Below are 24,660 nucleotides of genomic sequence, written 5' to 3'. Positions count from 1 at the left end.
TGGGTTAGATCCAAATTGTTTGAAAGAAAGCAAACAATGACAGACAACCTTAACACCTCTATCCCTCTCTGCTGGGCTAGACACAGTAGCAAGGCATTTATACTTATCTGACAGGACCTTGTTTTAATACATGGTAACAAAAACTGAACAGCCTTAATTTACAGGGCAACTTTGAACAGAGCCTGTAGTCAGCAAGAGTGAAGTCCTGTAATTCAGCTGTGTGGGACAGTTAGAAATTCTGTTGTTTTCTTAAATCCCAAATTAGAACCAGTGCTAATTACATTATAGTTTCTTTACACTGTAGTTTCCATAGTATATTTTTTATAGATGAAAAATACAATGAAATTGAGCAATCCCAAAACCTCTTGCTGACTGTACAGCCACAGCAGAGCAGGGTTTCCTTTATGGGATAAAGCTTTTTTTATCTGAGCAGAGGAACCACACTGGTGCCATTGATCATGAGAGAGGTATTTCCAACCTGGTTTTTCCTGTAGTCCTGCTGGGAGTGCCTGAGCACCCTGTAGCAGAGCCTGCAGATGTGCCTGAAGGGCGCGTGGCGCTGGTCCCCCAGCTCCTCCAGCCGCAGCATCGGCCCGTCCCCGCTGTCCGTGAAGGGTGCTTGCAGCAGCTTGAAAATCTACAGATCCAGTAAAAAACAGAGACACAGCTCCATGAGGCACTGCCTTCTCCTGCTCGTACCTAGTGGCAAAGCTCTGTGCCTTTGTATTTCAAAAGCTACATCAGAAATAAGCTGCAGTCACCACGGCTCTTGGCCATGGAGCAGCCCGGACAGAAGATGCTCATCTCCTTATTCAACACCATCTGCTGGAATTTTTAGTTCCAGCAACGGTGAGCCCACAGCCCACTGCCCAGAGCCTGCTGAAAGCTGGAAATTCACAGGACCTTTTGGCCCCAGTAATTTGAGACCAAAGTTTCACAGAGTGGCTTGGGTTGGAAGGGACCACGAAGATGATCTTGTTCCAACCCTCTGCCACATGCAGGGACACCTCCCACCAGGCCAGGCTGCTCCAAGCCCCGTCCACCTGGCCAGGTTCTCTGTTACCAGGTTCTTTTTTCAAAGAACTCTTCTCACAGGCAGAGCTCAGACAAAACCCCTGCCTACCTGCTTTAGAATATTCTGCTCTCTCATCAGCTTTTGCCGTTCTCTGTTAGGTTTAGAAAACACCACCTCAAGGACATCCTGGCCAGAATTAGTTCCACCAGTAACAAAGTAGACCAAATCCTCCAACAGTTTGGTAACAGATCTATGGAAAAGCCAGAAGCTGTTAACATGAGAATACAAATTCTATGTGCTAAAAGAGCAATGCCAGGGTAACTTCACACAGATTTCCAAATGCTAAGTGAAAAACTAACACCAATTAGAGACTGGATAAAGCTTAGAGGTTTGCACACAACTTAAAATTAGAAACTAATGCTCCCCCATTGCTGCAGCCTCACTGTCCAACAGTGAGTTTCCAGAGCAGCAGCAAGGCAAGAAAATCCCTTTAGGACAACTCTACACTTGCCAAGTTCTATCTGGCACTTCTTTCAATTGCCACAAACCATAAATCAGGTGATAATCTCTCCCAAGGCCAAATAAAAGGCACTGGCTATGGAAGCACACGGCCCTGGTGTGACACAGGCACCCCTGTGCTCTTTTTGTGTGGCCCCACTTCCACAGACACGGTCAGAGGATTTGCAGCAGTCACATGTTCAGTCCTCACAAGATGGATTAGGAATTCCCACACTCCATTTGCAGAGGTATGCTGGGGATTAGTCCCCCAAGCTCACATTTCTCATGCTCTCACTTCACAGAGGACAAGGAGGGCTGGACAGACCAGGCCTGAGAACCTCCACTATGGAACAACAACATCAAATCCCATCAAGGAGGAAACCAAATCCCTTTTCTATCACTTACTTTGATAAAACTGTCAAAGAAACAGTTACTGGCTACAGGAAGCAACATTATCTGATCTCAATTCTGGTTTCCTTACCTCCTTTCATTCTGGGTTATTGTTCCCTTTTCCAGCTTGCCAGCAATGGAACCTAAAACTTTGCTTGCATCATTTGCAAAGTCCAAGTCCCGAACCTCTGCAGGCGAGACCGGCACTATAGCAAAAGCTTCTTTGTCCTCCTTCACTGGAGAGGTCCCAATCTGAAAGCCAGAGAAGCTTTATCAGCAAACCCCAAGGCAGGAACAAAGCAGTGGCTCACACTCAGTGATAATGAGACAGAAAAGGCACACTGTGCTTAGGCAGCATGGGAGCACTGCTGAGCCCAAACTCTGAGAACACTCTGTGCAAGCTCAAAGCTGTCCCTAAATTCAAAGGAGCAGCAGGTGAGAAGGCAAAACGTTGCTGTAGCCAGTGGAAAAAATATCCTGCTCCTGATGACTGTTGTGGAGTAGAAACTGAACAGTGTAACTAGAAAAATTCCAGGAAACTGAGCCATTAAGAACAAATATTTTGCACAGGCACTGTTCATTACTGTCACATGCTCGGTTTGTGACAGGCACAGGGAGTGAAACTCCTGCCAACACCACTTTTGTGGAAGTACAGGAATCAAAGGATGTGTTTACACAAAGTTACAGAACTTACTTTGAGCATCACAGGTTTCTCCTCCTCTTTATCAATAGGGATGTTGGTGCTGTGGACCCAGGTGTTGGTGCAGAGGTGCCTGAGCCTCACGTAGGAGTTCCTGAAAGAAAGTCAGGAGTGTCCCAGCATGAGTCAGCCTCCCAGCTGGGAAGTCTTTGCATTGCTGGGATTTTGAGATGCTGGCAGGAACAAGTGGAAAAGAAGTGTCATCTCTGTGCACACTGCATACCACAACTGGAACAACATTCTTATTGCCTTAGCTCACTCTGTGAATTCACCTGAGGAAGGTTTCTCCTGTAGTGAAAGAGATTCTGCTCCAGAACAGAACCACAGCCACTCAGAGCTGCTGTAACAATTGAACCTCTTCCCATCCTCATCTTTCCACTGCTGTGAGCTGCCAGCTTCTCCCCTTACCTCTGGGGTTTTCAGCCCAGAACTCCCTGATACTCCAAAATATGGGTACCTGATGATTCAGGGAGCTGCTGAATAGATGGAACTGACTTGCTGTGCTTTCCCAGTGGGAACAGCAGCAAAGAGCTGTATGCAGAGTGTGGCACTTGGAAGGGTGCAGCAGCTTTTCAACAGCAAGAGGTGCCACACAAACAGTAAAGAACACACAAACAACAGAAAATCCAGTGCTAAACAGTTGGTGTTACATCCTAACACAATACAGACAGGTCACAGGAATGAATGCCTTGACAGGACACCCAAGGCTTTTAGTCCCAGATCATTCCTGGCAAAGAAGTCACTTAGTCTCAATTTTCCCATCTGTAAAATGGTGTTCTCTTACTTATACCTCAATTGTAAAGCACTCAAGCCAAGCTTCAGGCATTTTCTCATTATTTCTACATTCATTAGAGGAGGAACCTGATTCCAGAGGATAAAAGGAAGGCAGTCTGGGGCAGCTGGCCTTTAAAAACCCACAAAAACCCCCAAGCTGAGCAGAGGCTGCTGTACCTGGGGACCAGGCTGTCTCCCCCTCGCAGGGTGGTGGGGTCCAGCTCGAAGATGGAGGAGATGTCATTTCCCTCAGGCACGGACACCAGGGAATAGGCCATCTTCTCCTGGGGGCCCCGGCCCCGCCGCGCCGCCTCCTGCTCGGGGTCCAGCTGTGGAGAAAGGCCCCGGCCTCAGGGGAGCCCTGCAGAGCCCCCCAGGGCCCCAGACACACACGGGGGGCACTCTGCACCAGGGGGTGGCTGCAGGACACCAGCAGCACCCACAGGACAGCAGCTGCCCTGGCCAAGCACGCCTGGCTTCTCCCCGAGTGCCATCACAGCAACTCGCCCCCAGCACGGAGCTCACGTCTCACAGACAGTGCCAGGAGAGACAAACCCCCCCAGCCATTCACCCCGCACACACTGGGAGCTCTGACAACACACAGCAGCTGAGATCCCCAATCCTGACACCACCAGCTCTCCAAACATACCCCACACATTGCAATTATCCCTCCAACCACGTAATTAATGAGCTGAAAACATCAAAACCCGGCCACACCGTGTACCAACAAGCTTGCTGGGAAATAATCAGCTTCAGCAGCAAAAATGGGAGCTACATCCATCAATCCCAGGCAAGAGAAACAAAAAGCCAATCAAAGAGTTGGAAGTCCTGCTGCTCACGCTGCAGCCTGTGCTGCTCTCAAGCACAAAAACGTGTTCCAAAGGCTATGGCACAAGAAAGATCTTTATTCCCAAGGTTCCAGCAAATCCCCAGCCTCCTCCAGCAAAGTAAAGATACATCAATTGGATAAACCCTGGGGCTTCAGATGGGATGACAAAAGGGCAGGAAAAAAACAAAGATGAACTGAGAAAAAGGAACAACAACTTTCTCCAAATCCTCTCCTAGGGAACTCCCAGCTGTCACAAGTCCCTGAAGAAGCTGCTCACTGTCCTGGCACACAGGAACCAGCTGTCCATGCACAGCCACATAAATCCTGGCTGCCATGCTCAAGGTGACCAAGAAAGCAATTCCTCAGCTTCTCTGTGACGGTGGCACCCAAGGGAGTCAGCACTCAGGCACCTGCCTGTCACAGCCCTGCTGCCAGGCACTGCCATCCTGGAGCAGATGGAAAAGGTATCCAGTGCTGCTTGTGCCTCAGGATACTCCCAAGTTAACATATTTGCAGTCAATGAACTTGGCTGCAAAGCAGTGACATTTAAAGTCTGATTTTGTACATGGGAACAGGCAGTTATCTGTATGGAACAGAAATACACTTTGGGAGTGTGCCTTCAAGGGAAGGAGCAACTCTACACTCAGAGTCCATCTGGAGAGAAATTCTGGGAGAAACTCGCTCACTTGGAATGAATTCTCTGAATCTCAGCTGTCTCCTTCATCCCCCCCAGCAAGGGGAGGGAGCACAGTGAGGGACACAGCTGCTCTGCCTGTCCTTTGGGAGACAATTGGTCACTTCTCCAAAGTGGGGCAAAGCTGGACACGAGCAGCAGAGCAGAAAGCAGGAAACGGGGCAATTCAGGGAGCGCTGAAATTCAACCCCAGGGGTGACACCAGCAGCTCCTTCTGCTGCTGGAAGGTGGAGCTGGCACCTCACCCATGCCCATGGAAACCCTTCCTGCACAGGGACAAGGAGAAAGCAGCACCCCGAGCAGCGAGCTGTGCACAGAAACCATGCAGACAGCTCGCACTTGGATCAGGCTGGAGTTTGGATGAAGCTGGATAAAGCAGCCCACACCCTCCTGTCAGCAGAGGATGACAAACGATGTGGCAGCTTCCTGCCAGAGCTGAGTTATGTGCTCCTGGTGCTGTTCTTGCTGGTCTGTTTTTGCCATCTAGTGGTGAAGAGACAGAGCAGGGAAAAGCAGAGAGCTCAGACAGTGCATGAATGTTACCCATGCACATGCCAGCAGGACACATCACAGGGGCAGGGTGTCCACCTAAAGCCCCTCAACACTGATTAATTCTCAAAAAATTAACCCAACAAAACCCCTCAGAAGTGGATTCCCCCCACACCCCAGAAAACAGCTATGGGTGGGGTTTGTTCAGCTTTTTTACCGTGTTTACTGCAGTTAAGCTGCCAAAAGCCACCAAGTAATCAGGAAAACAGCTCAATATCTGAGGGCGAGGGAAGCACTTTAATGGCCAGGCTATAATGAAAAATCCTTTTAGGAGGAAAAATGCACCCTGCAGGATTTCCAAGCATCACATCCATCTCTTAGGAACAGAAGGAATAGCTCTTTGTCATACCCAAATGGTGCAAATCCTCCATAATACAGGATAGATGACCAAGAAAGCTGCATAAGCCTATGATCAGATCCAACTAAATAAATAAAATCCACAATGCAAAGTGCTGTTCCAGTTTTCTCTGTTTTCAACTCCTGAAGCCACGTTGGTTCCCTCTGACACCAAAGGGAAGCTTCTGTCAATACAGAGCACCACACACTCAATCCTTCACACAACAACATTTACTGACAACACAGACTGGCTCCCACAGGAAAACCAGAGGAATGGCACTGGAATCACCCTCCCCCTGCCATTCCTGCTGTTATCCTGCTTTCCTGAGACAGGGTACAATAACAGCAAATCTGCTCTTTAACCAGAGGTCAGACAGGCACAGCACTGGGGGACCCATCTGGTGTCACCTTGATTTCCAGCCCACGGCAGGACAGAGCTCCAAGGAAGCAAAGGTTGAGGAAACAGGAAGACAGAAAAAGATGCCACAAAGGGAGGAGTTGAGGGGGGTTCAGGTAATGTGGTAATTCAGTTCCAAGTGGGTTGTTCTGCACTAAGGTGTCAACACCCACTCCTTGGACAGGCCTTGAAAGCCTCCAGAGCATTGTCAAGGTTTTGAGTTTCTTCACTACCAGTGAATCCTGGGCCAGCTGTGCCCTGGCCAGGGCAGCCCTGGGGCTGTGCCAAGCCCTCCTCAGCCAGGGGCAGGAGCATACCCTTGCCTATACTTACTGAGGATTGACACTCCAGGTCATCTTCCTCATAGTCAGGGTTTACCTGATGGAACAGAATCACAGGCAGGTCAAAACTCCAGCACAGCTGCAAGGGGCAAACAGCCTGAGCATCACTGGGCCTCGTGGCCAGCAGAGCCCTGCACTGCTCCAGGCATGCAGAGCACACTGCCCACACCCAGCACGCCTCACCAGGCTGCCAATCAGCCAAACAACCTGCAAACGTGCAGGGAGAGTCATCTCAGTCAGGAGAACCACTACAGGAGCAGGAGTAGAGAGTTAACCAGCTCATGTTTTCTTTTTGTTGTTTAAATTCCAAGTGGAATTTCCAGCTAGAAACTACTGGCTTGAAGAAATCTTTTAGAACAAACATTATTCTAACCAGGGATCAGGTGAGCAATCTCCTCTGGGATGTTCTTGTATGATCTAAGAGCAAGTTTTTGTTTTGGCTGATTAGAAAACCCAAGATTTACTGGAAAAGTGCTACAGTGGATCACTACTGAAAAGGATTTGCAGTGTGCATGTGACAAAATGCTTCTGGTTTTCCAATCTGCTTACCAGAAGAATATAAAATGGGATATTTAATCTGGACTTTTCTCTATCTGCAGTTCTTACAGACTGGTCTGAAGTCAGTGTTTTCATTTTATACTCAGTTCCACGATTCTGCTCAAAAATCAGTGATTCAAGAGAAATTACCAACACTTGAATTCATTTCCCCCCAGAGGCTTTCAGTCATTTACCATTTATTCATCAGTTAATAAAGTCCCATTGATTTCAGTGCCCACATGACAGGATACTATTTAGTGCCTATTCTTTGCAGGAGAACTTCTTGACTCTAGAATTCACACAAAAAGTGTAATCAGCTCATGACTACCCCAAACCACGACATTCTCTCAGCTCTTCCACCTCATCTCCTACATTTACCATCTATTTTTATATGAATCCAAATGACCACTCTCCTCCCCTCCCCGTGTCCAGCTTCAGGGTGGGAAATGACAGATTTTGAGCAGGTGCCAAAGGAGGAGAAGGCAGTGTGAGGGCAGGCAGAGGTGCCAGCCCAGCCCACGTACCTCTGCTGCCAGGTAGTGCCCCGTGGCCAGGTGCTTGAACCTGAAGAGGCTGTTCCAGTAGCCAGCTCCTCCCCGGCAGGGATCGTGCTGCACCACCTGCAGGGACAGGGACAGGGACACACCTGGAGAGCAGCACAGACCCCCTGCCAGCAGCACCTGCCTCCTTCCACGGGCAGGGAAGGGCAGACACAACCAGGGGCTGAGGAAAGACAAAGCCAGCTTTCATCTGTCACCAGGAGTGTGCAGGGAATGCTCTGGCCTGGCTGGGAATAGCTGCCCTCAGTTTGTGATGAATTCAGGAAGGGGCTCTCTATGTGCATGTGTTGCCAGCTCTTGAAACAAACTCCTATAGAAGGCCACAAATCCATATGGTTACAACTAAATTTTGGCTGTTTATATTGGATGAGACACCTGGAAATATTTCAAATGCAACAATGCTGTACAAAAGAATTAATATTTGTATTTACTGACCAAGTGGGGCAAGGAGAGCCTCCAACACCTGTAACCCCATACTGGCTGCTCTGTGGGTTAGGGTACATCTGATTCCTAAAGAAAACTCGTCACAGCTGACCTGTACCTTTCAGGGAAGAACTCTCACCTGCCCAGGTAACTGCACACACATGGGGAGTTACCACAGACTGATGACATGCCAAAATAATACTAATTACAGGCAGACTTTCATTTGAAATACAGGAGAAGCTGAATGTCACAGCAGATACTTCTGGAAAAGGAATATAAAAACACCTACCCAGCATTACAATTTATTTTTTGATTCTTATATGCACTTCATAATTGAATCAAATTTAAAAATCATAAACCAATGCTAATAATACCAACAGATTGAGGCTATTTTCAGAAGCCACTGATGGCCAAGGTGTTAGTCACTCTGTTTAAAAGCCAAGTGAATTTAAAAAGCCACTTCAGACAGACTGGCAAGGGGCTGCAGCCTCCTATCAGATGAGGCTATACATAATCACATTATTCCACACCAAAAATAGGGCCTTCAGTACACTCAGCAGGACAGTGGAAATTATAAGCTGTTGTTAAACTTCAGTGACTGGTAAGAAAATGACCTCACTGATGTTTCTCTGTGCCCTTTTCCTGAACTGTGAAGCACCTGAACTCGAGAGCTCTGTGCTGAGAGCAGAGCTCCACCATCACTGTGCACAGCAAGTGAAGGAATTCTGATTTCAACTTGTAACACCAGCAAAGCTCTACCTAAAGCGAGAAAGCCAAACAAAGTGTTTTAAACAGGAGGAATTGCTCGTAGCAAGGCAGCCCCAGCCTGGCTGCAGTGCTCACCTCCACCTCCCACAGGGCTTTGGAGCTGGTGGCAGACGTGGCCGACTGCCTGCCCGTGGTCCTGAGGAACACGTGCTGCTTCTTCCTGTGCTCGTCGCACGTCAGGAACTTCTCCTGCTCGGCGTGGAACAGCCTCACCACGTCCCCCTGGCAAAGGCAGGCAGCAGGGTCAGCAGGGGCAGTGCCCAGCAGGGCCCCAGCTGCAGGCAGGCACAGCTCTGCCTCTCACCCCTTTCAGGATGTCGTCCTTGTTGTCGCTCCATTTCATGAAGAGCACGATTTTCCAGCTGGTGTTGCAGTTCACTGAGTTGACCTAGGAGGAGAATGAGACCATCAGTCCAACTGTCCTGTGGCTGCACAAGGTCCTGCCGTGAGCAACTGTTTGATTTTATACTATTTTCACCAGAACACTGCAGGCCTGGCTGCATTGCTCTGGAGAAGGAAAGTCTTCAGTATCTGCTCCAGAAGTAATTGCAGAGCTGACTTGCTTGGAAGTCACTTGTTACACATCTGTGCTGGTAGAGTTAACATTCTTGACAGTGACTAGTATGGGGCACATCACTGTGCCACAACTCCTGATTTTGAAGGAACAACTTGCTTTTAGCCAGTCATGCAGAAGAGATCAAACTCAAACCTCCGCCAGCACCCAAGAGAAAGCAGAACTCCAAAACTCATCCTTTAAGTCACTGATAACCAGGATAACCATTCCCACTAAGCAGTGCCACGGGTACCAACCAACTTGCTGAATTCCAAACCATGTACAAATGGGTAAGCTGAACACAGAGAGGTTTGTAGAGCTGCTCCAGCTGTGCCAAAGTCCCCTTACCTCATTGCATCCCGGATTATCCACAAGCTGATGGCTACTGGCATGGAGAGGCTGGCCAGCATTGACAGGATTCAGGACTACTTTGTCTCCAATGACAACCTGCAGAAAAGTGCAGCATCAGACGAATGTACACCCTGAGAAAGCTCTTTTTCTTCCTTTTTTTTTTTTTTTTTTTTTTTAATGGGAGCCATGGGAGAAAATCACCTTTTTACAGTCTGGAGAGATGCCAGTCTGAGTATTCCACCAAGATTCTGCTTTGTTCAGAATTTAGCTCACCAAACTCAGTGACTGAGGCAAAAACCTCTGTGCTACTGGACTCAGAGCCTTGCAGAACAAGCAGACTGAGCTCTGGTACAGATGGGGCTACAGGATAAATGATGGCTGACTGCTAAATTCACTGTGTTTAGGTGCCAAATACACCTGGCCTGAACCCCAGAGCACACTGAAGCTCATGACCTCCTGGTTTTAGGAAGATTCCATACCCAAGTGACTCAGCTGTTGCAAAAGAAGGGATTAAAATGGCAATGCATTTAAAGATTTCCCGTGAGCAGGAGCATTTCACTTCCTTATTACCTCACTCCTCACATCCAGAGTGATGACGAATTTTGATTCCAAGCTGACAACACTGAAAACCAAGATGCTAATTATTCCTTCCAAATCTCCTGAAGGAGCTCAACACTTCCTACCATTTTGAATTGAGCAGGAATTGTGCAAGGCCAGCCTAATTAGGTCCCTTATTCCCTCCAATGTTAGATCATTCCACGTTTCCAAAATACAAGTTACCATAGCAATTTTCCTCCCCCTCATGACAGCATAGCAAAAAGGTTGTTCCTGCATCATCATCACGCCCTGAGAGATCTGTGCATTGCATTAATTGCAAGACAGGCCTCCCAAGTGCAGGCTGTGCCCACAGGAGCAGTGAGGAGCCTGCTGCCAGCACTTACACTGTCCCCGATGGAGCGCAGTTTGTAGAAGGGCTGGATGTAGAACCAGGAGCCTTCATTTCCAGCTTCATCCAAGGTCACCCTCATTGCATTCTTCTCTAGCAGAGCTGGAAGCCTCTTATTTACTGTTAAGTATTTGTTACTTTTTAAGTGAAGCAGCTAGAATAAGAATCAGAGTTCAGTTCTAAGAATGCTCCTCTTCCTCCCCTCAATAACCCGAGCGTGCACGAGACAACTGCAGTGCTACCCAGGGGTGCAAGGTGAATTCTGTCACATGCTGAGGGACTCAGGCACGGCTCCACTCACACTCAGACAGAACAAAACACCTCCAGGTAATCCAGCTGTCCCTTGCCCAGCTAGGATAAACACATGGAGATGCCCCCATCACTTTACAACAAAAAAACCCAGGACCAAAACTTGTGAAATGCTGGGGACTAAGTGGCTCTTCCTGGTAAGAGGCAAAGCTGCTCTTCTCTTGCTTTGTTTGGTCTGATCTAACAAAAAATATCTAAATATTTCTATTGATTTTCCTTCTCTGTGTCAGTTTATGACTTAAGTGTCAACATTTCACTGGGAGAGGATATTTGGTGCTGCACATGTGCCACCTCCCAACAACTCTAATGAGGGCTCTAACAAGGATTTCTGAAAGAAACAATCAATCAATGGAGACCTCAAAGCCAATTAACCCATAATAAAAAATTGATCTCATCAGAGATGTAACACCCAGGCCCTGCTTCCCAGGATCCCACTTCAGAGCACAGTGAAACCTGGCAAAACTACAGACCCTTGATCATCAATTCCAAAAATCTGAAGTCCACTGAGCAGGGAATTTTCAACTAAATCCTCTCCAGCTTGCACAGATGTTCACAGCCTACCTGGATGACATTCCCATACTGGATGACTGTTCCCAGCAGTTTTCTGTTTTCAGTTTCATTCTGTTTCTTTTCCAAATCTGCTGCATGCTGAAATTAAAGGAGAACAGTTCAATTGCTGAGTGTTTTAGAAAAGGGGGTTTTACAAAACTCCCTTTTCTTCAAGATTATTTCAAAGGACTGGAAAAACAGCAAGCATCTGAAAGAGCCTAATTTCCTCTTTTTCCAGCTTCCAACAGTGTAATTTCCAATTCCCTTTTTCAACTGTTTGGGGAGATAGACACACATCATTTAAGTAACCCGTAATTTGGGTACAATTGGACAAAATTCTGGAATAAAACATGAGATGAAAAGCTCAGGCAAGACAGAAGGCAGATACCTAGGGAGAGAAAGGTGAAAAAGGATGGGAACAACTCCAGCCAGGAATTCTATTTTCCTTTCTACTGACTTCTACACAAACTGAATGCAAGAACCTCAGCTTTGATTCTTTATTTTCCTTTGCCAATACAGGCTCCAGGCTGTGTTTTCTGGAGACTCCAGTGCCCCTCCCCAAGCAGCAGGACCACAGGGAAGGCACAGACAAATGTCCACTGCAGCTCTGCACTGGAGAGTTCCCCTCTCCCCACCCCTGGGCTTGTGCTCCCTGAGGTGATGGAGCCTCTGTGCCACAGCTGAGCATTCCTGCACCACACTGACAGGGAGAGCAAAGGGGAAACCCTTGCAAAAATGAGTTATTATAAGGACACAAAGCCCTAATTAATAATTAACAATGAGCCTCTTGCCACTGTTGTTTTAAAAGTGAGCTATTTGGATCAGGCTGTTTTTAAACAATTTCAGTTGGTAAAGAACTTCTTCACAGGAAAGATGATGTTTTGAATTAAAAACAAATCTGTATTTGCTTTAACTGCTACCTGGAGAGCAATTGAAAATTGCACTTTTTAGGAGGCTGAGCATCAAGGATTATGGTTTGGTTCTCAGGTCTCAAGGACTGAGGTGGGTCCAGGTTTCTCTTGGAGAAGAAATTGCCCACAGTTGAGGTGAAGTACCAGGACAAAGGAGCAGCTACTTGCACACGGTTAGAGAATTTCACCAGCTCCAGCTCACTCAAAATGTGCTGTTTCAGAGGCTGTGCTAGGTATGAACACTGGCTTCTCACTCCAGGAGAACCTGAGATACAGCTGCTCTTGCAAATCCAAAATTTTATTCAGTCATGCAATGTAACACCATTTTCTCTGCCTTACTAAAATACAATTTGTTTGCTTGATTTGCAAGTGTTCTGTCAAGAAAAGGTTTCTTAAGACACCAGAGCCCTCCCACACAACAGCAGCCACAGCCAGGACTGCCCTGCCACACTGCGTGCCACATTTATTATAAATAAATTATAAATAAATAAAAACCAATTTTTTTCTGTGAAAGTACAACTAGGACTTAGGATGTACTCCAAAAGCACTCCCCAGACCTGACAGTCACTCCAGAAAACTTTTCTGGCCACTAGATGTCAGCTCCTCAAGCAGCTGGGATGCTGCGACCACAGAGAGACAAGTGTCCCAGATTTGAAATCCCTTAAATGGCATTAACTTAAAATAACCTGACCTCAGCATGGAGTGCTCCATGGCAGACAATAAATTCCACCAGCAGACAAACAGAAGCCAAAAAAGGCAAGTGATGATGATGAACACATCTTGCATCATCAGCTGCGCTGGAAATGCAATGCTCTGATAAAGAAATCTCCTCCTGGGCAGAGTTCAGAGCTCTGAGCACAGGCACAGGGGTTCAGAGCACTCCATGTGCCAGCAAGTGGCAAAGGTGACACATGGACACACAGGACTGGCAGGAGGCACTTCTGATTTAGAGATGTCCATGGGACAGAGTTCCTTTCAAGCCCTGGGTCACTGCAGACCTGATCCAGCCCATCAGAGTTCATGTCCAAGTGATGCAGGTTGAATAAACCCCAATAAAACTGTAAGGCACTCAAACCCTTCCTCCAAATCAAGCAGGCCTTGGTGGGACATGTCTGTGCAAACACTACTGGGCTCAGGCTAATCCTGGAAAAGCCTCATACTGGAAAAATCTCATCCTGGAAAAGTCTCATCCTGTATTTCCAGGACCCTGGCACTGGGCTCAGGCTAATCCTGGAAAAGCCTCATCTTGGAAAAATCTCATCGTGTATTTCCACGACCCTGGCACAAAAGGGTCAAGTGTCAGATGAGCAGGGACAGGTCCCAGACACCCACACTGGGATGTACTTAGGGAAGGAGAGACAATTCCACATTAGAATGTAATCCAGGGCAATGCCAAAGCATTTTTCTTAGACTCTAATTTCTGTGAAAACCCATGAACTCTCCCTTTCCCTGATGCACCAAGCAGCCAAGGCCAGAACCCCCATCACTCCAAACCTGCTGCCACAGCCTCCTTCTCTTATCACGGCCCAGGTGAGGGAGCTTTGTGCTACCAAAATAGCTGTGCCCCTGCCAGGCTGATACTTGTGGGTTATAAATACATTTCTTGAAGCAGAAGGAGTCCACCAGTGGGTCTTTGTGAAGTGCAGAGCGAGGCAGCCATATGGCAATCAGCAAGTGACACTCTCCTACAGGGCCATTTCGTATTCCAGGCTACAATGAGCTTAATATAGGCTCAAAGAACCTAAAAATATTCAGAATTGTAATTTTGACATGAAGTACTCCAGCTATGTAATTTTAACATAAACACTGAGTTTATTTAACTCTAAAGTCAACAGATGGTATTTAAGTTAAGTTGGCTTTTTTTTTATATAGGAGCTCTAAAAACAGCAATCAACTGCCTTACTGAGTTTTCAGCTGCTGAATGTCAACATTTTACCCAGAAAATATTAAATACTGCAAGCTAATAAGGAAGGAGAGGCTGTCTGGCCTTATAATTACTCATAATTACCCATCAACCTTTCCATATATCAACAGCAGCAATGTTTGTTTGAGCAGTCCCAATAGATTGATCACAGCAGCAGCTCCTGGTTCCCCATGCTGGGATGCAGGGCCTGAGAATCCTCTGAGCAATTGTTGCAAAGGCCTTTTTTATGCTTTTAACACCCAAAATGCTCCCCTGGAGCACCATTATCCCTACTACAGGTTAAGGACAAGAGCTCCCAGGGCTACTCCAGTATCATGGACACAGCACTGGGGGACACAGACCTTGAGCAGGAACAGAAGGGGGTTCTGTCCAATTTCTGTGACTCAGAACCCAGGGAACGGCTGGAGCTGTGCCAGGGCAGGTTTAGGATGGATTTTAGGGAAAGGTTCTTCCCCCAGAGGGTGCTGGGCACTGCCCAGGCTCCCCAAGGAATGGGCACAGCCCTGGGTTGCCAGAGCACTGGACAACACTCTTGGGGAGAGGGTGGGATTGTTGGTGTGTCTGTACAGGGCCAGGAGCTGGGATGACCCCTGTGGGTCCCTTCCAGCTCAGCTTATTCTGTGATTTTGCCACAAATCAGAGGACTGAAGACTTGGAGTGAACATCTCCAAAGGAATCTTGCACGCTGATTTATTTCTACATACACTCGATGTCTCCTCCACAACTGTGCCAGGCTGGAAATCCTTGTTCAGAGCAGGATGGGGGTGAGGAGGGCCTGCAGAGGGATACTCACGTGCAGCTTGTTGAGCAGCACAGCATCCGTGGTGCTGTTGGCTCCTGGCTTTGCTGCCTTCCAGAACTGCTTCTGCGCCGAGTAGCGGTTCATGGGACACAGCTTGAACAGGCAATCTGGAAAAACATGGAGCAAACACAGCCATGCCTTCAGCCACTCATAATCATCTGGATTCCTGCTGCTCTCCAACTATTCCAGCAGCAAGGAAAGCTTTATAAACAAATTCCAAAAAGCTCTTGATCAGACGAATGCTTTTCTGAGCAACAGGAATGTCGCCCCATGCATGATAAAAACTAACTGCTGCTGCCAACATCTGATGCAAGACCAGAAAATTTATAACTTGTCCCAGTCAAAAACAGTACCAGACTAAAATGGGAACACGTTCCATTGCTTTCCCAGGCAAACAGACTTGGTTTCTGCACTTTTAGCTTGGAGTTTTTGTACTTCAGCAGGTAAACCCGGTCAGGCTGGGGGCTTTTTGCTCTGGATTTTTTCACTGCTGTTGTCAGTTTAGTTCTTAAATCAAATCCCTTCTATTGCTGGGGAAAACTGGGCAAAAAAATAGGAGAAACTCTTCACCTAATGAAGTGGCAGCAGCATAAAATACCCTCAAACAACAGCCTGCCCAAGCACAGACATTCAAGGCATGGCTTGAGGTAACATCAAACCCCTCAGGGCGTCAGGTTCTATACCCAGTGCAGCAACACAGTTTATTTAACATTCTGCCTGGCTGAAGTCAGGAATCACAGCTCATTAGTCTTATTAAAAATACATTTCTGTATCAGAGATGCTAACTTATCAGTAATAAACCCACATGAGCTGCAGTGACTGTTTTTCCTCCTGTCGTCGCTAAGCAACGGAACACGCAAAAAAATAAATTCAGCTATTCAAAGGCAGCGCCTAAAGTAGCAGCTCAGAAGTTCAAACAAAGTGCCAGAAGAGGCAGGAGGCTGTTCCCAGCCTCTTGGGCAGCAGAGTGGATGTCAGGCTTCAGGCTCCTCGTTCACATGGCCTTTCTCCAGGCTCCTGGTGTGTCCCCACGGACAAGCACTGCAATTTGGGAAGCAGCAAAGTGAGGAGAAACCCACCTGGTGTTTTATCCTCAGTGCCTGAAAAGCAGAGCTGCTTGTTCATGGATATTCTGGATGCACATCAACCAGAAAGGGAGACACCCCACGCTGGAGACAGGTCATGGCAGCCCTGCCAGAGGCTGAAGTTGCTGAAGGGGCTGAGACAGACCTTGGCTATTTCACCTCTGGATGCTGTTTGAGATGGACACCATCACTGTTCTCATTCCTTTCCTCCAATCCATCCCCAGAGCCCACCAGGCAACATCAAACACCTTCCACAGACAGGCAAAGAACCCCAGAATGGTTTGGGTTGGAAGGACCTTAGAGATCATCCCATTCCACCCTGCTTCACCAGCCCAGAGCCCAGAAACAGATCCAGCAGGAGCCGGGCATGGCCCTGGGGCCCTCTGACAGAGTGACACTGGGGAAGGACAGAGCTCAGGGCACGAGGAGGGACACTGAGCTGCATCTCTGCAGGAACACTCAGCTCCACTGCATCCCCAGTGCCAGCCTGGGGCTGCTGGAGCACCAGGAAAAGTGCAAACCACACTTCCCAGGTTTGCGCTCCTCACCGCCTTTTCCATTTCCATCAGGATGATTCACAGAGATTGACAGCACAGCAGAGATTCAAAAAGCCACTGCGGGCTGGCACTTGGAGCTAAGGCTCTGCATTGTAAGCAATACACCAGTTATAAAATTTTCTATTTTTGCTTAAACCATCAGTTCACACAATGACAGCAATTAACACACAGAACTGCAGAGAAGAATTAATTGTATGCTAGATTTAGTCACAGTGCACTTCTTTCCATCCTTTTTTCAGTCAAGAAAGTTATCAAGTTAGGCTTAACTTCCAAATTGTTAACTGCAAGTAACCCCTTCTCCTGCCTGAAGCACTCAGAGAGGGCTACAAGAGTTTGACCTTGTCCAGTGCAGAAGGGAAGGCATAACATGTTTTCCTTAGGTTTTCTCCCTAGTAACAAAGCTACAGATCTAAAACAAACAATGAAAAGCGCCCAATATATTTCTTTTCTAGTATTTGTTCCATGAAATCTATTTCTGAAGTGGTTGAGAAGTTCAACTTTGCCTTATTCACCTTCCTATGGCCACCAAATGTATTTCGCCACAGGTCAAACTACATGAACTTTATGGCCAGAAGACTTTTAGATCTCCAGACCCCACTGCCTTGGATGTTTACAAAGCCAAGGATGTGCTGGCTGAGCACCATCGTGGTCATTGATCTGTAACCCACAGTCCTGATGGCTGTGCAAGATAAACTGTGCTTGTCAGACACCATCCTTATGGAATTTGGGTCTAGTTCTACAACAGGAGTCAAAAATCCAGAGCCAAAAATTAAAAGTGAAGCCAAAGCAGCCCAAAGCATCAGCTCTCTGCTCCACTCAGTGATTCACGCAGCTTTAGCCACATAGGAAAGGTGATAAATAAAGCAATTACTGCACAGTAACGACATCTTTTTATAGACTGTTTGTTGCATATTAACCAGGAAGGAATGCATTTTCCTTTCAGATCTTCATGATACACAGTGAAAAATGGCAGAATTGCACAATGAGGTAGTATAAAAATAAAATACTACGTCACTGTTGATGAAATGATGATACATCAAGCCTGGGCACCCAACAAAGGTCCTGCAGGAAAGAGGGATTGCATAATCCTACACCAGCCCATCAGGATGACGAACGCTACATGGGCACACATTGAATGTGCATTTCAGTTCTTCCCAGCTAAATCCTGCTCTTCCACCAGCGACTGCTCTGCACGGAATAAAGCGAGGCTGCAAGTGCACCACGTGAGAGATGAACGCTCTCACTGGTGGGACATTCACAGCCCACGTGGGCCTCTGCCACCTGCAGCTCCCCGAAATATCACAGCGAGGATTGGATACCCTCTGCGTGCACCAGCAGCACAGAGGAGTTGGCAAAAGCAAGGATCCTGGGAAGGGTAGAAACCCCCGTGTTCCAAAGTATTTTGGGGTTCAAGGAAGAGGGAAACTTGCCAGCAATGTTATTCCAACTGCCAGTTCCTTCCACCCCATGCTTTTCACTTGCTCTTCTCTCTTCTACATTCCCTTCTTGACTAGACTGTGCTCCTTCCCAAGCCAGCACATCCCAAACTTCCAACTCTTCCCTCCAGTCCAAATCCAAGCAACCACATCTCAAATGCCCAACTTTTGCTCTCACAGCACAATGAAAAACCTGACAAAGAAACCTTTTTCTTTTTCTTACAATGGACTCCACCACGTGGGAATTTAAGTCACATTTAGGTAGCACATTAATAAGACTATTTGAAAATATAATGCAAGATTATATTAACTGAAGTTAAACTGCAAATTTGCAAAAAGCTTAGAGGCTGAAATGATAGGAGAAGGCAGTTGAGTATTTCAGAGCTCATTGAATACATCATCACCTTTTTCACACAAAACTGCCTAGAAATACCCAAGTCAAACATTCCCATGCAACTCCAGCCTCCCCTTCAGAAGCTTTCCCACTGTTTTGGGCACTAAGTGTTGCCACTATGTCAGTTCTACCCTTGGTCTATGAGGACAGCTCAGAAAGCTCCTGAACAGGCACTGCTGACACCCAAAGCTCCCCCAGACAACGTCAAACACCTTCCAGAGAATGGCAAAGGTTCATGGAATCATGGAATGTCTTGGACTGGAAGGGATCATGGAGCCCATCCAGTGCCACCCCTGCCATGGCAGGGACACCTCCCACTGTCCCAGGTGCTCCAGCCCCAGTGCCCAGCCTGGCCTTGGGCACTGCCAGGGATCCAGGGGCAGCCACAGCTGCTCTGGGCACCTGTGCCAGCCCTGCCCACCCTCCAGGGAACAATTCCTTCCCAAAATCCCATCCATCCCTGCCCTCTGGCAGTGGGAGCCATTCCCTGTGTTCTTGCCCCTGCAGACTCTCCCCTCTCATTTTTGCAGCTCCTTGTGGCACCATCCTGGCTGCTGCTAGAGCTCAGCTCAGTTTTGGGGGCCCCAGCCCGTTTCCCTCCCCCAGCACACCCATTCCAGAAAGATCTGGAAGAAGTTTCAGCTCCAGCCAGGCTGGTTGTGCAATCCACCACTCATCATTTTTTCCAAATCTCCACCGCCTATTTTAAGCACTTAGGAGAAGGTCTTCACCAACTTTTCTGCAGTTGGAGAGAGCAGGAATCAAACACTTTGCTGGCAACAAAAAGGTGTGTCGTTATTTCAGGTTTTAAACCCAGACTCTCCAAAATGCCAACTGGAGAAAGGTAAGAACCAAGAGAAATTACTCCCCCTCACCAAAATCATACTTTAGGGTGCCTTCAAATGAGGGAAATCTTATAAAGATGAAGATCTTGAAATAAGTCACTTACAAATCCACTGAATATTTAACACCAACACAGCTGTTTCTTCATTACTTGGAAAAACCAAACTCATTTCTGCACAGCAAAACTAAAATTAAAAGAAAACCAGCAATTCCCTGCTGAAATTTAGCATTTTCTCTTCAGACTTTTCTATACTTAGATACCTGATATTTTCCCTAGGCCAAAGCCTGCTCACAGGAGAGAATAAACACACTGATAGTATCTTCTCTTTTTATTTTAAATAGGAAAGAATAGCAGCAATAAAGAAGTAATGTAGCTGGCAATGATGGACATACTGCAAATAGAAGTTGTTGACTTTGTATTTATGAAATTGCACAGCTTTAATACCCTCACAAAGATGGTAATGCTCCACAAGATGAGGAGCTTATTTAAAGACAAAATGAAGACCTCTCTTGTGCTCAAATGCAGTATTTTCACACAGGAGATTTGGAGAATAACACAAAATGCACATATTCAATTCCAGACAAGTTTCACCTTTTCAGAAACCCTTGGATTACTCCATCATCTATTTAATACTTGTTCCCTCTGAGATTTAAAATTAATAGATGACAGCCTAAGAGGTTCAAAGAATATAGAACAAAAGCAGCTACAGAAATGTGTTGATTATTAATCATTCCTGCATTTCCATGAAGAGGGAGAGAAAAGAACCTGATCCTACTGAAATGAGTCTCTTTGTGATGAGAAGACATCCTTTCATTTTCAGTTTGCAGGGATCAAGCTCTGCTGGGAGCACAGCAGCTCGGATCAGAGCGGGGTTTTTGTGGTCCCAAAGGAGCTCCAGCCACCCACAGCTCCACCCCAGCAAGAAACCAAACCTGGGCCCTGCACATCCAGCCTGGTGGAAGAACTCAGCTGAATTCCACCTCGTGCTGCCAACAGCTCTGCCGTGGCACAAGAGGGGAGGCTGAAGCACAGGTGAGCAGGGCACTGGTGTGGAACAGGGAAATCTGTTCCTGCCCTGCATCCCTGGCAGTGCCCAAGGCAGGCTGGACGCGACTCTGAGCACCCTGGGATGGTGGAGGGTGTCCCTGCCATGGTCCTTCCAACCCAACCCAACCCATTCTGGGATTCTACCCCAGGCCCAAAGGTCCCATAGCAATCACCCCCTCTGCAAAGGGCCCAATCACTCAGGATTCAAACCCTGAACTAATTACAGGAGAGAATTTATTAATGGTTTCTGCTCTGGTGACGTCTGTTACCTCCCTGCTTTGTGCTGCTGCATCTTGTGTTTCAAGGGCTTTCAACACTTGGCTTTTTAAAGCAGAATAAAGGGGGAAAATCACCCTTGCAACCAACATTTAAATTGAGAGCGTGCACGATTTGTGATCTAAATATATTTTAATTTCTATGTTAAAATAACCACCCTCAACTCCTATCTGCAAGACATGAGGGTAACCACCCTCTTGCTATTATATTCATTTATGCAAAGCCCTACCAGTGGGAATTGCTGCTTCATTTGTTCAAGCTGTAACAACACAGGAAATAATGTAATTGTTATTAACTTGGAGCTGAAGTATCAAAGCAAAGGGAGAAGACTGAGCAGAGATTTCACAGAGAGAAAAATTATCCACCTGGGAGCTGGACACTGAATATCAATGTCTGCTAAAGCTGACCTGAGAAATGCACCTTTAAGTAAACACCTTGTGTTCCAAAGAGTTCAGAACACCCCAGTGTTTGTTTTATTTCTACACGTAACCTCTTTGGTCTCCTTCAAAAAGAAAACTGCTACTCGAAAAGAGAGAAATATTTAGACACTGGATATACAGGCAGTTCCAAAAGGAAACATTTGCAGGAAAGACCAGATGCTTTTTTCTATCTCTGGTACTGAGGGAAGATGCTGCATGAAAACACAGAGCCAGAAGGGAGAGCAGCACAAGTAGAAAGGAAAAAAACCCCTAAACCCCACTGATTTAACTACAACATATCCCATCTGACATCCATGCAGGCTAAAAAAGCAAGAATATCCATTGTGATGGCAAGGAGAGGAATGGTTGTGTGTCCCTGGATGGGCAACACTGGCTACAAGAGATCTGAGATGGCAAAGCAGAGCAAGTTCCCTCAGAGAAAGCTGCTAAGGACACAGTGAGTGCACCAGGATCCCTGGAAGCATTAAGGTACAGCCTCATTTACAGACACAATTCTCCTAACTTCATCAGGAGAAGCTACTTAATAATGTCTTTAAAAATCAAAGCACCTTGATGGCTTCTGGATAATAACAGATACAAGCCAGGAAAAAAAAAATCTCTTCATGTTGAGGAGAGGGGAAAAGAGAGGGAAAAAATCTCAAGTGAGGGATTCAGAGCTGCACACATTAATGTGAGCCAAGCCAGGATCCCAGGGAAGCTGCTGGTCCCACTGAGTGTTTCTGTCTTACCTCAGCTCCAGCATGAAAAGAAACCCTGAACAAGAGGTCACCTGGACAAATTGAAATGCCATCCCTTCCTCTCCCTCACCAGCACCGAAAATCAATTTTTACACACAAGGAGAAGGATCTGGACTTTATATGAAGGGAATTCAGCAAACTAATGTCATAGGAGTTGCAGAAGCAGCTCTAAGTAAATTGTTGTGGCTCCAGCCTTTGTCCCAGCCTGGGAGCTGGATCCTTGACCCAGGAAGCCATTCCCATCTCCATTTCAATAGTTTCCATGACAAATCCTCTGTGAGACACCAACACAATTCTCAGCAGCCCTGTGACATTCCCTCCTCAAAATCTTTGGGTCTTTTCAGTCTACATTTTACCCTGGCAGTAAACCAAAGCATATTTATTTTCCGGCCAAATTTAATTTCATTTTGGCTGCTCACCCCTTGGATTTCACTCTCACATTTGCTTCTTCACTTGCTCCTGCTTTTCCAGATGAAAGTTCCTGCTGAAAACAGGGCAGGAAGTGGGGGCAGGAGGCAGGGAAAGCTTGGACGGTCTGAGCACAGGAAGAACAGGGAAGATCAAATTTCAAACCCCTTCTGGAAGCGTCAGTGTTGACCAGCATGGAAAGAATACTGTCGTGCTATTAGACAGAACTGACTGAACAGCATAATAAAAGTCACTTCTATTTAAAAACATTTCGTGTGTGTTTCTCAAGGAATGAACCACCACGGCATCATGCAAGAGAAAAGGCAAATTTTTCAGCTGTTCAATAAAGCAACTCCATTTTCAGCTCTTAAATGGATTTGGCTTAAAGAAAAACCGCATTGCCAAAAAAAAATGTAAGGAGATTAAATAAATATTTGATAATATTATTGAGGTTTTGCTTGGAAGAATGGAAGAAATAATAAAATTGAATTTAGTGCTTCAATTTTTCTTAAGCTAACGAAACACTTGGGATCCCTGGCCTGAATTGCTTATTTGTTTCTTTCCTTCTGCACTACCAGGTGCTGCCCTCCTGAACTGCCAGCCCACTGCCTCCTGCAGAACTCCAAATGCAGGGCTGGCAGCCCCTTGGAGAGCTCCCTCAGCTCATCCCTCCCTTCCAAGGGCAGAACCAGCTCCACTCCTGGCACAACACCTGAGGTGATCCCTTCCAGCACTCCACTATTTGTGTATCTAACCCATTCATTTTTACAGCTTCCTGCCATGATTTTCTTCCCTCTCCACATGGCAGAAGAGAACTTCTCTCTCTCCCAGCAGTGCCTGCAGGCTCCTCTGTCCCACAGCTGCTGAGATCCAAGACAGGTCAGGGGCCTCCCTGCCCATTTCCCTCCTGGATTTTCTCTCATACCTTTCTGGAAGTACAAGAAACTTCACTTGAGGCTCTGCCAGAAAGCAAAACTGGAAAAAATAATTAATGGATTTAGCAATGCTTTTTCTGTATTTTCCAAGGCAGCAACTGCACTTTTTGTCACAGCACAGCACTGACAACTCCTTTCTAACCACAGTTCCCACACCATGGATCCTTCCCTATCACACTGCCACATGCCCACCCTCCTCCTCTCTGGATGCAGCCAACTGAGAGCAGTCTTTGACAGCTTCTGGGTGAATTCCTGAGCTGGTGTCTCCTCTGCAGAGCTCACAGAGCACAGCCAGCTGTGACCAACACTGTGGGCAGACATGGGCAGCACCCAGGAGGTTTGAGCTGCCACAGATGCTCAGCCTTCTAGAAACTGGCTTAATAAAGTAGAGATAAACACAAAAACCCCAGGCCTGCCTTAACTCTAGGAAACAACACCCTGGAGCTGAGCAGAGCAGAGTCCTGCTGCCCAGCTGTGCTGCAGACCCAGCAAAACACCCCTGCCCAGATCTGCCCTGATTTCAGAAGTTTGATTCCTTGCTTTCTGTTGCTGGGCTTGAGTCTTTCACCTCCCGAAGGCCTCTCCCTTGTCTCCACTTTAAACAGTCCCCATCCTTCCTGGCAGGGGCCCAGAGATGCTCTGCTGAGCCCTATCAAGTGATGCAGCTCAATCTGTCCAAGCTCGCTCCAGCGCTGGGCGCCGCTTCCCCTCCCGGGAACACGGCACGGAAAACGCCAACAAATCATACAGCTAATTAAAATCTGGCCTCCAGAACGTAATCCTAGCACTGGAGGATGCACTCTGGAAGTCATTTTAATAAGCAGGTTATGCTGACAAGGTGTATATACCCCGTAAACACAAGTGCTGCCATATATTGCCTCTGCAGCAGCGAGGCAGAAAGTAAAACAGCCAAGCACTTCTAAAAAGCGCAATATTCCAGTCTGACAGCACTTAGGAGTTAAGCTGTGCCAGCACCGCTGCCGAAACACAATCCACGGCTTTAGAGATCAAAAATGAAAGTGGAAAATAGTCCCTAAACCAGTAAAAGAGCCCTTCCAGGCACAGCTTACGAGCTGTGTGTTACCAAAAAAGGGAAGCGAGCGGCGGGAGCCAAGCGAGCCGCGCTGGATCCGCAGCACAGGCAGGGATGGGGAGCAGCCAGCCCCGCCGGGCTGCACTGCAGATGGGAAGAACAAATGTTCTGCTGTGGCCCGAGAGGAATCAGAGGCTGCCAGGATGGGCCTGCAGGCCTTGCCCCACTGGCAGCACGTCCTTGGGGCTGGCAATGCAAACACCAACCCCAGAGACTGTGAGAGACACCCATGGGGCACCTGCCATCTCCTGA

At 47.1% G+C, this 24,660-nt stretch overlaps 1 protein-coding gene across 8 annotated transcripts in view; it reads right to left on the bottom strand.

Moving 5' to 3' along the window:
* Positions 1 to 24,660, bottom strand: part of ITPR1 (inositol 1,4,5-trisphosphate receptor type 1) — a 157,868-nt gene that overhangs the window by 97,060 nt on the left and 36,148 nt on the right. For 4 of the 8 annotated variants that reach the window (XM_039733936.1, XM_039733937.1, XM_039733940.1 and 1 more), the window contains exons 4-16: positions 15,148 to 15,263; positions 11,532 to 11,618; positions 10,657 to 10,815; positions 9,713 to 9,811; positions 9,116 to 9,199; positions 8,887 to 9,033; positions 7,585 to 7,680; positions 6,516 to 6,560; positions 3,555 to 3,706; positions 2,598 to 2,697; positions 1,995 to 2,155; positions 1,124 to 1,265; positions 479 to 637 (exon numbers count right to left, since the gene is read on the bottom strand). In XM_039733936.1, the coding sequence (XP_039589870.1) occupies positions 479 to 637; positions 1,124 to 1,265; positions 1,995 to 2,155; positions 2,598 to 2,697; positions 3,555 to 3,706; positions 6,516 to 6,560; positions 7,585 to 7,680; positions 8,887 to 9,033; positions 9,116 to 9,199; positions 9,713 to 9,811; positions 10,657 to 10,815; positions 11,532 to 11,618; positions 15,148 to 15,263 (1,547 nt within the window). Of the gene's footprint in view, positions 1 to 478; positions 638 to 1,123; positions 1,266 to 1,994; positions 2,156 to 2,597; positions 2,698 to 3,554; positions 3,707 to 6,515; positions 6,561 to 7,584; positions 7,681 to 8,886; positions 9,034 to 9,115; positions 9,200 to 9,712; positions 9,812 to 10,656; positions 10,816 to 11,531; positions 11,619 to 15,147; positions 15,264 to 24,660 lie in introns of those variants that run through there. The other 4 variants (XM_039733938.1, XM_039733943.1, XM_039733944.1 and 1 more) reach the window with 2 other exon arrangements.

Source organism: Passer montanus, unplaced genomic scaffold, assembly GCF_014805655.1.
Source record: "Passer montanus isolate IOZ18808 unplaced genomic scaffold, ASM1480565v1 scaffold9, whole genome shotgun sequence".
Taxonomy (NCBI): domain Eukaryota; kingdom Metazoa; phylum Chordata; class Aves; order Passeriformes; family Passeridae; genus Passer; species Passer montanus.
Note: the sequence above shows the minus strand (reverse complement) of the source record. Positions and strands in the feature narration are given on the sequence as shown.